This window comes from Xenopus tropicalis, chromosome 1 (assembly GCF_000004195.4).
Source record: "Xenopus tropicalis strain Nigerian chromosome 1, UCB_Xtro_10.0, whole genome shotgun sequence".
NCBI classification, from domain to species: domain Eukaryota; kingdom Metazoa; phylum Chordata; class Amphibia; order Anura; family Pipidae; genus Xenopus; species Xenopus tropicalis.
Genome location: NC_030677.2, coordinates 79,847,102 through 79,863,198, shown reverse-complemented (window position 1 = coordinate 79,863,198; position 16,097 = coordinate 79,847,102). Strand labels below are relative to the sequence as shown.

At 39.6% G+C, this 16,097-nt stretch overlaps 1 protein-coding gene across 1 annotated transcript in view; it reads left to right on the top strand.

Moving 5' to 3' along the window:
• mthfd2l (methylenetetrahydrofolate dehydrogenase (NADP+ dependent) 2 like) overlaps positions 1–15,749 on the top strand; it is a 51,679-nt gene extending 35,930 nt beyond the window's left edge. Inside the window, exons 8-9 of the mRNA XM_002941768.4 lie at positions 7,916–8,041; positions 15,432–15,749. Of these exons, the coding sequence (XP_002941814.2) occupies positions 7,916–8,041; positions 15,432–15,544 (239 nt within the window). The 3' untranslated portion in view covers positions 15,545–15,749. The remainder of the gene's footprint in view (positions 1–7,915; positions 8,042–15,431) is intronic.
• The last annotated feature ends 348 nt before the right edge of the window (positions 15,750–16,097 follow it).

Here is a 16,097-nt window from a genome sequence, read left to right as displayed (position 1 = left end):
GAATGCGTCCGATTGCGTTTTTTTCGTAATGATCGGTATTTTGCGATTTTTTCGGAAAATTATCGCGACTTTTTCGTTAACAATACGATTTTTGCGGAAAAACGCGAGTTTTTCGTAGCCATTCCGAAAGTTGCGATTTTTTCGTAGCGTTAAAACTTGCGCAAAAAGTTGCGCTTTTTTCGTAGCGTTAAAACTTAAAAGGCGCGACGTTTTGCACAAGTTTTAACACTACGAAAAAATCGCAACTTTTTGCGCAAGTTTTAACGCTACGAAAAAATCGCAACTTTCGGAATGGCTACGAAAAACTCGCGTTTTTTCGCGCAAATTGTATTGGTAACGAAAAAGTCGCGATAATTTCCGAAAAGTCGTAAAGGCGCCGAAAAAATCGCAAAAAATACGAAAAAGTCGCAAAATGTTCGTTTTCCAATCGGAATTTTTCCAATTCGGTCGGAATTCGTGTCTTAGTAAATCAGCCCCAATGACTTCTATTCTTGTTTAAAGTTTCATCACTAGAGAACCCAAGTATTCACTGGGTTAGGGATAACAAATAATAATAACGTTGAATTTTGGGCTAAACATGGTTATTCAATGCCCTTTTATTGTAGCAAAATAATTCGGGTGATAGCTTTTGCATCTAAATATTACTAAATCTTTTCCTCCACATAATATGTTATCAAGTAGTTGCTCAATAAAAAGCCTCAATAAACTATTATAGTAATTTGAGATATTTATCTGCAGCAACTGAGAAATGCTTGCAACTATAGAAACAAAGTGTAATAGATGCCCTTTTAAGATGTTATGTAAGCTTTAAATAAGAGAACATGTTCAATATTGGTTGGTCTAGGTTTCTGAGAAACAGAGGTAACTTTTGGAATTTTAAAACTAAAAATTTGAAATAAAAAGTAGACATAAACACTATGGGGCACATTCATCAAAGTAAGAGTTCAAATCCCAAAATGGGTAAAATTCGGATTAAATACAATAATTTCTGATGATCGGAAATGTCACAAATATGCTTACGAAAAAATCATAATAGTCACGATAATATCGCAATGGCGTTCCGAAAGTCACAAAATTTTCGTATCCGAATGATCGTAAACGGCGGGAAAACCTTTCTGACTGTGAATCTTCAGTGCATGATTTTGGAAGCCTCCCATAGAACTCAATGGCACTCTGCAGCTCCAAGCTGGCCCAAGGAAAGTCACGTTACCGAAGCTTGAATGAATCCGAAAGTTTCGTATTCGTTGCGACAAATACGATTTTGTCACGTAAATTTTGTTGCAAAGTATGAAAAAGTTTAACGAAAAAATCACAGAAAATATGCACAGTTCTATAAATTAGAAAACATACACATTTTTTGTATTCAGACTCAATTGTACTTTGATAAATGTGCCCCTATGTCACTGATACAGTAATATGCCTTCTTCTTGAATCTGATTAGTGAAAAATTTTACAGAAGTGAGCTCTACTCTACCAAGCACTCCATTTCCAACAGAGGATTCATGCTTCTACCCATGCCTGTTAATCATCTGGCTTTGCTATGTAATTTCAACAGAACTACCAATGTAGGGAAAAGTCAGAGGAACTGATAACTATTGCAATAATATTTGGAACCACCTTGTTTTGTTTTTGTGTTTACAACCCAAAGCATGCTTACTGAGTTTAATATTTCACATTTTTAAAGACAACTGCGGCACAAGCAATTAGCTCAGATGAGTCACAATCCCATCAAATTGGCATATAGATTCGTGGCAATGTGGCAACTGCAAGCCTATGCCTCCTGTGAATAATTCAAAAAGCTGCCAAGAAATCTATGTTCTTGGGGCCCAGCTCTGGCACGAGAGGGACAATCCCTACTACTGCTAGCAGAGAAAAGGACCACAGGATCCCAAGATGGGGGAGAGATCTTTATAGTTAACTTTAAGTATAATTCTTATATTAAAATCCAACACAATAAAGGGGCTACATAGTCTGTTTACATTTAAGTGTAATCCATTACAAAGTAATACTATCCATTTCTGCTGCAATATAGAAATTTAACCTCCCATGCCTTTATGATCTTTAAGATAGCTAGGCGATATTCTGGTGAACCAAACATTTCAATACAATATTACATAGAGACCTGCAGCTCGTTTGATACCTCCAGTTAAACGCATTGTGCATTTATAACCCAATTTACTTCCATGGAACTGGTCTTCATTTTGTATTATTTGTAGTTGTTTTTTAATTTTTAAATTTTTGCTCAGTTAAGTTCATTTTTCTTAGGTTTAAGCAGCTATCTGGTTGCTAGTGTCCAAATTACCTTAGCAACCAGGGAGTGGCTTGAATGAGAGACTGGTATATAAATAAGAGAGATTAGAAACCTATATAGAAAAATAACTGTAAAATCTGCAAAAAATTAGAAGAAAGCATATAATTCAAAAACTAAATAATGAAAACAAATTGAAAAGCAGCTTAGAACTGACCATTCTATAAAATACCAAGGTTAATCTAAAGGTGAACCACCCCTTTAAGTGCTTATCATAAGTAACATCAATTGCTTCCGATACTGAGTGAGGAGAAGTGGGATGGAATTAGAGAACCCCTAATATCACTTAGGGATCGATTGATTTGGCACAAGGCCAAAAAATTCATATGAGCCTCATAATGTCTTTCTTTGCAAACATATAAAGAAAACCCCTTTTTCCCCTCAATGAGAACATCACCAGGATTGAACTGGGGGGTGCAGGGTCCACCAGGGCTCCCGCCCCGGGAACCCCGAAGGTGCCCCTGCCGGCCATGTCCCCTGACCCCTCCTCCCTGGAGGGGCCCCCCCCACCCGACGTCCTTCCCAGAGTGCGCGTAAGTTTAACGCGTCAGGGGAGGAACGGTCGGGCAGGGGGAGCGCCAGCAAGGGTCGGGTCTGGGGCGCCGGGGCCCACTAGAGCCAGGGCCCACTGGGATTTTTCCCGGTGTCCCGTCATCCCAGTCCGACCCTGAACATCACCAACACTGCTATTAACAAGATTAATATTAACTTATTATTAAGTCAGTCATCCAGTACTAAAATAGCCAGTGCTACTGTGACTCATTTTTGTGCTTTCCCCAGGGAGACACCAAGTGCTATGAGTCATGTGTCTGCGCTATTAAAATTTATTGTCTATTATTCTTCTTTATTATACTTTAAAACATTGGATTCACTAAAAGATATAGTGTCATCACATTAGTCCCATTTGTTTAAGATCAATTCATTTTTATACAAGCTGTAATAAACCTGCTGCCCACAAGTCATATATATAATTTCAGGAGACATATACACGATATGCCTATTTCTTTGATGGAATGGAAACAAATCTGTATGGAACAGGGGAAGATTAGTTGATGCCTCATAATTACTCTGAGAAACAGTATTGGCAGATTGGATCATCTGACTATACACAGCTGCTATAAGTTGCTATGAGAAGTGGGTAGGATTGCCACCTCACCCCTTTAATACAGGCCACATATTGAATCAATATCCTTAATGGCTCATGAGCAATTAATTCAGATGCATGCAGCAGACTAAACTGACTTATGTGTAGCTATGCAGCACATATGAACTGCTAATTAGCCATGTAGGATGTGGACTCAATATATAACCCTATCGGAGCTCTCAAGTCTCCAGGAGGGTCCGGAAAATCCCACCTACTCTCCTGGTCTCCCTTTAGCTATGAAGGTCCCCTGAAGCATGCGCGATGATGTCACAACACGCGCCCACAGGATATTGTTGTGCATGTTGCAGTCGTCCTGGGAGACTTTGTCCTGGGGTTGAAATCTCTGCCCTATTTCTGGGGTGTCTTGTGTTTCGGTACTAAGGTAGCATTGCCACCTTTATATTAATATAGTTTAAAAAATCAACTAAGCTATGCTTAATGTAACATCTCATCTCAGAGATCAGACCTCCCCAGTTAGAAAGCAAACTAAAGAGAAATGAGCCTTTCTGTTTAAGGGCAATTGATTGGCACTTTTTTTTTTTTTTTAAATTAATACAGACAGCCATGAGTATACACTTCAATTTGGTGACCAAATTGAAGTGTGGAATTGGCTGTAACATTACAATGGCATGGGGTAAGGTCTAAAGTACAAAAAACAGGCACATTTTGTGCCTTGCCCCATAGACATATTTGCCATAGTACATTTCAAAAAGGCAAACATGAATAATATGATTAGGTACCAGAAGGAGGAACAGAGGTCTCAAGTGAGTTGTAGCTCACTACACACCATGCAATGTGCAAAGTGAAGACTGCTGGCTTTAGTGTTTCTTTTCAGAGTGCAGATACCTGCAGCATGCTCCTTGGATCGAGCTTTAATGCAGGCAGCACTCAATTCAAGTTGGCCATGCGGGGGTGGCATGTAGATGTCCCCCAGGGTCCAAGTGCTTCTTATTATTATATAAATTAATTTTTTGGTTTTAGACCCCTTTTAAAAATAGTAACCAATGCATTAAAGTCATCATGACCTCACCAGAAAGAGAATGTTCTTCAAGCTATCCCTAATGCATTTGCTTATCTCTCTTTTTAAGTGCATAATCCCCACATTACATTATAATATTGGGAAAATGATTTATTCTAACATGATCAATCCCGGAGAGAAGCTGTCTGGAGGAATACACTCCTTGCTGACTGTAAGTACACTCCCAAGATAATTAGCTTAACAAGGCAAGGACATATTTTATTTCCTCTGAGTTTGGGAATTGACTCCCTTGTTGCATCACATTATATAATGAGAACTGCCAATGTAGCAAAATCCTTACCATTAAATCAGGTTTGTTGCGACTTCAGGCCTCACAGCTTAGTGCATTCACACCTTAACAGAATGCTGGGAGTTGCACTTCTAGAAGTGAAATGTGTGGACCTAAAGAAAACTCAATATAATAATAAATACTATGTTTAGAAAACGCCTATAATTGTGTTCGCCTTTATACACTCACTAAAATTCCTACCGTGTTTTAGAAGTGAGTATTAAGCTTATGAAACTTTTGCCTGCCATAGTCAGCAGACATGGAGTCAGCCTTTCCAAAGTCCATATGCTTTATTGTCTTGAGCTGATGTAACATGATGTTCAGCAGACATCAAATGCCCTTTTATCTGCTGGCATGATGCCAATGTAAGACTTACACTCATCAGAATAAGAAACTGTGTTACAAAATTACAGTTATGATGTGTCATGGTACCAGACCATGTGAGGACATGGACACTGGGCAGGATTTACAGACAGGGAGCGGAACTAGGGGTAGGCAGAAGAGGTACCTGCCTAGGGCGCAACAGTGAGGGAGTAGATACCTATGTTGCCACCCCTAGTCCGGGATCGCTTATCCCAACATTTGATTTCGGTGCTCCCCCCTCTACGATGTCCCCGCATGTGCGCACTTGGAGAGAGGGGGAAGCAGTGGGGGTGAGGTGGCCGGCTGGGTCACCTAGGGCGCCCAATGGACTTGGTCCGCCTCTGCTCACAGACATGACTCCTATAGGGAATGAAGCTCTTTATTTTAGCTCCAACTTTTACAGTTTTCTCAGAGTTTCTATGTTAGCCAGCCTAGCATTAAGCGGTTCTGCCTGTGGATGATGCCTGGGTTGGACACTGCTACTGCTGGGTACTGGAAAATGTGGGTACTAGTGATGGGCAAAATAATTCGGCAGGCATGGTTTCTCAGCGAATTTCTGTGTTTTGCCATCAATGGATTGTTTAGCAAAACGGACAACAAAATTTGGCATGGAAAAATTACATGCGTCAAAAAATTGTCGTGTGGGTAATTTTTTGACAAGTGCGTCAAAACAATTATGTGCACAACAATTTCTTTTTGACATGCAACATTTTCACTCTTTCGTGCATTTTCTGGCGAAGCAAATCAGGACAGATTCACTGCTCACTATTGGGTACAGCTGTGATGGTTTATGACTGGGCAATTTCTGTGATCTACCATGTGTATAAATGTTTATAAAGACTAACAAATTGGAATTCTTGGCAGCCACCTTTGCCAGAAAGGGAACAGGCCCTGTCATAAATGCAGAACAGGGTTTCATTCTTTCTGACAAACACAAAGGCAGCTTCCAGAGGGGGCCAATCACATTCTGGGCGGGCCATTATATGAACCAAGCCAGGCCTGCATTGTAATAGTCAAATACCTGGGGAGGATAGGAATTCAGACTGGCTACATAACATTAAACACACTTTACATACCATTTGGTGCAACAGTTCAGAAGGGTGTATTGGGATACATTTAAGCATTGGCACAATATTTCAGATTTGTACCTCCAGATTAGAAAGTATTTTTTCATCATATTATGATATTAGAAAAATAAATCATTTTAAAGGACAAGGAAAGGTTTATTCACTGGGGCTGTAAATACTGTATGTTAGGCACCACCAGTTAATTTAATAGCTACTTTTTTCCCCTAGGCTAGTTCTTCTTTAAAGAAACAAAGGCAACAGCCTTAGGGGAAAAAGTAGTGCAGTGCCACTTGGGATTATAATTACCTATCCCAGGTGTCCCTGGAGCAGCTGAACATAGAGTAAAATTCTTTCTTAAACAATTCTCTAAAATGTCTAAAAAGTCTGCTGACTGGGAAAGGTAAAAAAAAGATGAAAAGAAAAATATAAAAAGCAATTGAATTCTCTGTGGAGATGGCTGTGCCTGACATATTGGCACCTCTTATCTGTCTGACCTATAAAAAAGCAGTTTGCTCCTGCACAAGATAAATATGTGCTGCCAAGTCAGAGAAAACCTGATCTTCTAATGAGGCTGCAGTAAGAGACAGGTTAGAGTGAATCACTTTCACAGCACCGGCATGTCAAATATATTTAAACATATTTGCTGGCTCTGATTGGAGTAGTACCCAGCCAGCCTGTGCTGTTCACAGTTTATACCATCTGTGGCTTTAGTGAGCTGAACCATGGTAGCTGGTTGTGGTATAGTGTTTAAAGGGGTGGTTGACCCTAACTTTTAACATATTATAGCATGTCCTATTCATAGCAACTTGGCAATTGGTCTTCATTATTTATTTTTTATCGCTTATGAATGATTTGCCTTCCTCTTCTATATCTTTCATGCACTCAAATGGGGGTTACTGACCCTGGCAGCTAAAAAAAAAATTTCTCTGTGAGGCTACAATTTTATTTTTATTGTTACTTTGTATTCCTTATACAGACAGACAGATAGATGGATAGATAAGGTCCATTATCCAGAAAGCTCCAAATTATGAGAAGGCCATCTCCTATAGACTTAATTTTAACGAAATCTTTCAGATTTTTAAAGATGATTTCCTTTTCTGTAGTAATTAAACAGTACCTTGTACTTGATCCCAACTAAGATATAATTAATCCTTATTGGAGGTAAAAAAAAAAAAAAAATCCTATTGCATTTATTTGAAGGAGAAGGAAAAGCTTCATCACTGTGGAGTGCCAAAATTTTAGGAACCCGCCAGTGACTTTAATCGCTCACCTCAAACCTCCAGCTGGTGCTCCTGCACTGGCCAGTGTGTATGTGGGTGAGCCTTTCATTTTCACTGACTTTTTTGCTCAACTGCCCATGTGTTTGCCCTGTGATTCATAGTAACATAGTTAAATTAGGTTGAAAAAAGACATACGTCCATCAAGTTCAAACTTTATGCCTGTATCTAACCTGCATAACTGCTAGTGGATCCAGTGGTAGGCAAAACCCCCACAAAAATTCAGAACAAAGAAGACAGAAGGAAGAGAATCGCTCACTTGCATATACCCCAGGCCGGTGCAGTTTTCTCCTAACAGGAACACTGGCCAGAGGTATCAGGTAAGCAATTACAATCACTGAGGGGGTGCTTAACATTTGGTGGTAGAATTACTTTTCACTGATAAAATGCATATTAGTGTTTACAGCCCGGTTGTCAAACTTACTTACTAAAATCAATTCTCCTTTTAGGCATTCCAAAGCTGATCACTTCAGACATGATTAAAGAAGGTGCTACTGTTATTGATGTAGGAATTAATCACATAGAAGATCCAGTTACGGGGAAGACAATCATAGTAGGGGATGTGGACTTTGAAGGTAAATATAATGTTGTACAGTAACTATTTCTGATGATCAGTATATTTTTTTACTTGCCTTCCTTTTAACTTTATCATCTAACATCTCTAAAACTATCCTATTGTGCAACAAATTCTCTAAACGAGATAAGCATTCTCTAGTGAGAATAGACTCCTGTTAAGGGTTGAGCAGGGAGGCATGGCAACATTGGGTAATGATCCCATTGGTTGCTGGATGTGACGAAGGTTGCTAGGGGTTACATGTGGGTGACTATGGCACGTTGGGAGGGTTATTGAGCTAAGGGGATAAGATGAAGCCACTTTGTTAGTGGTGTAGCAGCAATCTCCCTCCCTCCCTTCCTGTGAAAGCAGGTTTATGGGAGCACCAGAATGGTTTAATAAAAAAAAAATTAGAAAATTAACAAATAAATAAATATTTACTGTATTAATTTAAAAGAAAAGGGGGAGAGTTGAAATTGGGGGTAGATATTGTCACAGCATCAATGGTGGTGGTTCATGGTCCCCCTAGGCAACGGTCTCACGTCGGGGGGCACAGTGGTTAAAGCAAGCTTGGTGGTTGGCGCTTGCCAAGTTAGTTGGTATTGGTGGCATCTGGTGAGTAGCTTTTGGCTGGTCAGGAAAGGTTGGGGCCATTGCAGACCAAAATGTTGCAGTTCCATGGGCCACTTGCCAATTAGGAGGGTTAAGTAAGGTGGTTTGTGCTAGTTAGTATTTACCAACTTGTTATTTGCCATTGTTATATACAGAATAATTGTAAGTAAATAAACACTGTAGCCTTTTTCATCCAATGTCACAAATAATGTGGTTATTTAATTGTATATAATTTGTAAAGTTAAATTGCAACAGGAATGAGTAAGTATACAATATTGTTGCCATGCTGGTAACAGTACATTTAATTACAGAAGAAAGCTAATCAACAATGAAAATGCTGTATACCAGCACCGTTAGCATTTTTGCTCTTATGTTACAGAGATTATTGTGTAATTTTTGTTTCATGATATTACCCAGAAATAGACATCAGAGGGAGCATATATTGCTTGCTCTGCAGGCACAAAGAATACAGAGAAAAATTACATAGTACAGGTATAGGACCCGTTATCCAGAATGCTCGGGACCAAGGGTATTCCAGATAAGGGGTCTTTCTGTAATTTGGATCTCCATATCTTAAGTCTACTAAAAAATCAATAAAATATTTATTAAACTCAATAGGATTATTTTGCATCCAATAAGCATTAATTATATCTTACTATTACAGACAAATAGGAAATCCATTTTAAAAATCTGAATTATTTGATTAAAATGGAGTGGAGTAAAATGGGAGAGGGCCTTTCCGTAGTTTGGAACTTTCTGGATAACGGGTTTCCGGATAACAGATCCCATACCTGTAGTCTAGTTTGAGAATTATTTTGCATTTAAATGGTGTTCCTGGGCCTAAAGAACTGGTGAAAAGTTTATTTTAAGCAATGTTGCTTTAAGAATTCAAACCTGATGTTGCTTCTATCATGCTTTAACCCTTAATAATATGTTAAAATATTGTGAAATGTGTAGTCCAGCAACAACCTAGTAAGTTGCAACTGAGTATGTTTAGATTTTAATGCTCCCACTCCTTACAAGTACCTGCATTGGCTGGTTTCCACTTTTGTAACATTTTTCTGATAATTGCTGAAGTGGTACATTCATCTTGGCCAAAATTGCTTTCAATGAGCAATTTTTGCCATAAAACAGTTTTAAGTTTTGTACCTTAAAAAACATATGGGGGCTCATTTCAGATAAGTAGTAATGAGCGGAATCTGTCCTGTTTCGCAGAAAAAATTGCAAAACAGGAAAATGCACAAAACTGTGAAAAAATCTGCGAAGCGTGTTTTTCACATTTTTTTTTTACACGGCCACGCCTATTTTCCCTGCGACAGTGCCTATTTCGACACGGCGAACATGCAAAACAATTCACCAATGCTGAATTGCGGAAATTTGCCGCAAATCCATGCCTGGCGAAAAAATTTACTCATCACCACAGACAAGTTGTTAAAATGCACCAGAGAAACTGGCAAATATTTATAAGTATTCATATTGAATGCAACACTGGATTTCTAATTACTGCGCCCAGAAGCTGCCGTAATAATAATAAGAACAATATCTATCAGGTCAGTAAAATAGGCATTGTGGTTCTCAACAATAACAATAACTTCTTTATTGTCAGGTAAATATTCAGATCCCTTGGAGATAACACAGTATACTCACAAAGGCTCTTCAGTCAATGCCCTTTAGGGGTCAATAAAAGCAAAATAGATAATCAACTTGCAAGTGTCACCCAAGCTTTCAGGCCTCTTGAGTGGAACCTTGGCAGAATAACTTCTACCCCTAGGTCTGTACACTCAGGTTCCTACTATTGTGCAGTACAGTATACCCAGGACTCTAGTTATTACTAACTCACATTGGTGAAGCTCAGGCTGCTCACTAGCTACCCTACTCCTATCTATTACTCCTACTCCTACAGTGATCTATGGCAGAGAAAAACTCCTAAATAACCTTTGCCTAGGCTTCAAGCTTTTTCCCCCTGCCTGCCATGGGAAATATCCAGGAAAAAAAATGCGTGAGTTTGTATGCTTCCGCTTTTTATACTGGCCAGTTCCTGAACTGCCAGGAGAATGTTTTAACATAGGAAGATGAACTTCTGCTATGACTAAGGACTTAGCTGTGTAAACATTAGGGAACCGCCAATCAAAAGGGTAACTATCAGTCACCTACATGACATATTGAACATTTTGCTTTCATTCAAGCTTCTAAAAATATTTTTTGTAATCCAACCGATTTAGCTTCTTTTTTTTTTTACAGTTTGTACTTTTACCCTCTGTATTTTGCTACAGTATTGTTTCCTGTTTTTGCTTCTGGTTTCAACCATCCCTCCTTTTGTATTCATTATTCTTTATTTTTGCTTGCTTCTACATATTCTTTCTGTTCAGCTGTTTTGGCTCTGCCCCATCCTGCTTTCCACTTGCTTTGTCATGGCTTTGTCATTTTAAACTTAAACAAAACTTAACAAAACCAAAAAGTTTACATTTTCACCAATCCAACATATTTTATCTATTTCTAAATCTTTTTTAATTATGAGAAAGTTAAGTGAACACATGTTAAAAATATTTGAGAGATTTTTGCAATTCACACACATAAGGAAGTGATTTGGAGCCCTCGCACATACCAGAATATGCCTTTTCTTGTCCAGCTCTTCATTAATGTAAGATTATGGAAATCAGGTATATGTTTAGTTAATTCTTTACTCTCCTGCGTCAAGGGCTTATGAAACAGGATGCAAGACAAGTTCAAACAGTGGTTAGATTACTGAATAATTTTTTTAAAAAATTTAGTCCATTTTTTACTGGTTAACTATTTTTTTGGTTCTAACAAAGCAATAATGGATGGGGGAAACAGTAGTGGCTAGGCAAGTACTACATGCCTAAATTCTTGTTACATTAAGGAGGCACTGGGAGACATACCACAGGGTTTAACACAGAATATGAAATCGTGGAAAAAAAACAGTTTTGAGTTTTTATGTTTTATCCCAGTTTGAGAAATCTTCCACCTTAAAGTGTTGTGCCACTGCAATTAATGTTTACCCCTTTGGAAAAACTGGTCATTTAAAAAATACTACAGTAACTGGACAAAAAATCATATTTAACAACTATATGTTATATAATAACAAATATAATAGAGAATATTCTTCTGCCGGATTTGGCATTCTTTTTCAGTAAACATTCTAGACCGTCTGCTTATCATATACCCCTTGTAGGGCATGGGGCTATGTGGTTTATTGGGTGCATAAGGTCATAGTAGCATCAATTTGTTATACAGTTTAGAAAATACTGTACATTTAAAAAGATAAAAACCTTGACAGGAGCAGTATTTTTACATTCCTTCTTTGCCACCCACACAGAATTTTTTAAATATCAGGATGTATGCATTGCCCGAAGACTTTTAGTAATTAATTCCACATTAGTATCTGAACAACAATCAATCATGCCACAAAGGGCACCTTCACTGCTCACAATAAAATATCAGTACCATAATGTATTTCCCCAGCTGGCTGCATTAAAGTCACATGTACATTTTCATCATCAAGATTCATATTCCTTAAACCTTAAGCTTCTTGTCACAGCCTGTTTACTATAAAGCATGCATATGAGCTATACAGTCACAATCTGTTTCATAAGAAACTACAGCCCTGCGCTAGCATTTTGTTCCTCTGCTCTTAGCTCATTGCTGTAGTCTGTTTTGTGGAGCCTCAAGCAAACTGTGTGATTTCTCTCTGTACTTTGCTATGAGCACATGTTCTAAGCTTTGCTTTCCCTGTGTTTTAATACTTGCATTATTTGTAAGTACAATGGCAATTCAGTATTGACTGGGACATTATTTAGAATAATAGGGCAGGGTGTTTTCCTTTCCTCACCCTATCCTGAATCCAGTTGCAAAATACACAAAATTCAGTTGCAAAATACAAAAATGGAGAGGAATAAGTTAGAATGAAGACCAAAAATATGCAGTATTTGCCCATCTATCAATGAGCCATTGAACAGCGCCACAATTTCCTTTCAAGCACTGTCATATTTTGATGGCATATTTTGCACTGCATCTGTTCACCAAAATCCAGTAGGTCAATTAAAAAACATAAATGTTCGGGCACAGCACCAAGATTTATCAATAAAAAGATAATAGTAGGGGAAAGAGAGTGGGAGAGAGAGTTCAGAATAGCTATCTGGGATGGAATGTTGTTTTTCTGCAAATGTCTTGTGCATTACATGTTTTTTTTCCTATTCATCCATCACAGTCTCTCGTCATGTGTTAAGAGCTGTGCATAAATTCCCATTGAACTGGATTTTTTGTTTTATTATTGTAGAATAGCATATGAGATATGGTTTTGATTTGAACCTTCTATAATTGTATATGAAATTAATATTGCCATTTTCACGAATGAAATTAAGAGCGATGACACTAATATATCGCTCCATAATGCTCTAAAGATTCTTAAATTGCGGTGTTGATCATTGCGCCTATTGTACGTAATTCTGGCCATAAGGATGCACTAGTGTTTTGAGGCAAATTGGACACAATTGTGCTTAAAGTTTTCTACATCAAATTTCAGTGCTGGTCCTTAAACGGACCTCTGAATCTTTGGACTCAAGTACACAGGGCAGTGGGAACACTGGAATTGCCAGCTTGAAGGTGATGGGGGGGGGGGGCATATTTACACGCATGCAGAGAGCAACTATACTAAAATGCAAGGAACATGTATGGATTTGAGTACAATTAATGACTGGTGTCAATATGTGCAATGGCTGTGTCCATTTTTATTCAACCAAAATAGTGGCTATGGGGATAAATGAGTCCTTACAAATCCATATAATTGCACAAGACTATAACTTGAATAATTTAATCATCTGAATACATGAAATACAGTTTCTGTCCAGATTCAAACTCACAGTTAAGGCTACTTTATGTTCTTTTCGTAACATTTAGCCAAACTGACCGAAATGCTCCACATGTTTATATAATCTGCTCTGAATGCTTGTAAAACCTGCAGGAGCGTTAATGTCATACTTTTGTGTGGTCCTGCATTAAGCATGTGGGCTGAGCCAAACCTTTATGCTAATGTGACCAAAGAGCAGTGTTTTGCCTATTTAAAGTCTCATTTGTTCCACTTATGGGCACGCATACAACATCCTACGCACCAGTGTTAGATTCAAGTATAGTTCAATCAGGTTTCCCCATAGACTCAGCATGCTTTGTAGACCAGTGTTTTTCAACCTTTTTTGGGCAAAGGCACACTTGTTTCATGAAAAAAATCACGAGGCACACCACCATTAGAAAATGTTAAAAAATTTAACTCTGTGCCCAGCAGCAGTGCCCCCCTAGTACATTGGTGCCAAGAGCAGTGCCCCCCTAGTACATTGGTGCCCAGCAGCAGTGCCCCCCTAGTACATTGGTGCCAAGAGCAGTGCCCCCCTAGTACATTGGTGCCCAGCAGCAGTGCCCCCCTAGTACATTGGTGCCAAGAGCAGTGCCCCCCTAGTACACTGGTGCCCAGCAGCAGTGCCCCCCTAGTACATTGGTGCCAAGAGCAGTGCCCCCCTAGTACACTGGTGCCAAGAGCAGTGCCCCCCTAGTACACTGGTGCCCAGCAGCAGTGCCCCCCTAGTACATTGGTGCCAAGAGCAGTGCCCCCCTAGTACATTGGTGCCAAGAGCAGTGCCCCCCTAGTACACTGGTGCCCAGCAGCAGTGCCCCCCTAGTACATTGGTGCCAAGAGCAGTGCCCCCCTAGTACATTGGTGCCAAGAGCAGTGCCCCCCTAGTACATTGGTGCCCAGCAGCAGTGCCCCCCTAGTACATTGGTGCCAAGAGCAGTGCCCCCCTAGTACACTGGTGCCCAGCAGCAGTGCCCCCCTAGTACATTGGTGCCAAGAGCAGTGCCCCCCTAGTACATTGGTGCCCAGCAGCAGTGCCCCCCTAGTACATTGGTGCCAAGAGCAGTGCCCCCCTAGTACATTGGTGCCCAGCAGCAGTGCCCCCCAGTACATTGGTGCCAAGAGCCAGCCCCCCTAGTACATTGGTGCCCAGCAGCAGTGTCCCCATAAGTCAGTGTGCCCCGTGGCCCCCCTAATACATTGGTGCCCAGCAGCATTTTACTTCTGCTCTTCGGCGGCTTCAGCAGCATCTTCCCCTCACGCGCGCCGCCTCTGCACTTCTGCCTACACGCGACCGGACACAGGCCCTTTTATAACGTTGCGCCCCGTGCGTACTGACGTCACCCGTACACACGGGGCGCAACCAATGACAGGGCCCGGATTTTTTTTTGAAAGTAAAAATTGCGGCCCTGCCTACGGCACACCAGGCCACTAGTGTGCCGCGGAACAGTGGTTGAAAAACGCTGTTGTAGACAACTCTCAACTGACTGGCACAATGCAAGTCTGTGGTTGGCAGTTGTGGGTGCCTTGGCTCCATATATTTGGGCTACTTAAGAACACAGAATAAAGCATCTAAAAGTGTCACATGTACCATTTATACAAGGGTGAGATGACCAGAAAAACACATTATACACATTAATATGGAAACCAAACTACATAGAACTAAATATTACAGGACATCATGTGTAAATAAAACAGCAAGGTTATTTTTCCCTTCATTGTCATGCAGTTTAACTAGGCATAACAGCAAGGGTGCAGGCAAAGGAACAAGAAGGAGAACATAAGGGTTATACAGTTAAAGTTATATAGTGGTGAGCTAGCCTTGCATTCTACAGGTCACAAGAGAGAGAGGTTTGAGCCCACACCTTTAGAAGTGTTTGTGGTAGCGTTGTTCCCTGCACAATATTATCACATTATTATTTCTTTTTTTTTGCAGGGGTCAAAGAAAAAGCAGGCTTTATCACTCCTGTTCCTGGAGGTGTGGGACCGATGACTGTTGCAATGCTTCTAAAAAACACACTATTGGCTGCAAAGAAACTAGTTTACTAGAAATAAACCTCACTGTGTAACTACCAGCTTACAGTATATCACTCTGCTGTAAGTCATGTACAATGCAAATATATAATTACTAGAGACTGAGAAAAATAAATTGACATTGATAATACTGTTTGTAAAAAAAAACAAAAAACTTATATATCTTTCTCTCCAAGAAATAATTTTAACCAGAATCAAATAAATCTAAAATGTTACTGAACCAGTGATCTAATTCTGCTTTATTTACTGGTAAAACTGACTTTAGTTTGTGTGTGCCTGGTTGGGAACTTATGGGGGAAAATATGCACCTTGATAAAAACTATTTGTTCAAACAAGCTGTTTTTGTGTTTATTACTTTTATTACATTTCTCAAATGAGTGCTAGAATTCTTAAAGGTGCAAGATGCATACCCTAGTGTTAATTTAACCAACACCCGCTGTAGGCCTGGCAATAAGGACAGGACCTCGTTGCACCTATGTCCTTGAATGGTGTTTCTGCATGATGAATAAGTTAGGGGATGGGTAGGAAATGGATGGGCGATTGCCCACCACTAACTAATACAGCGCTG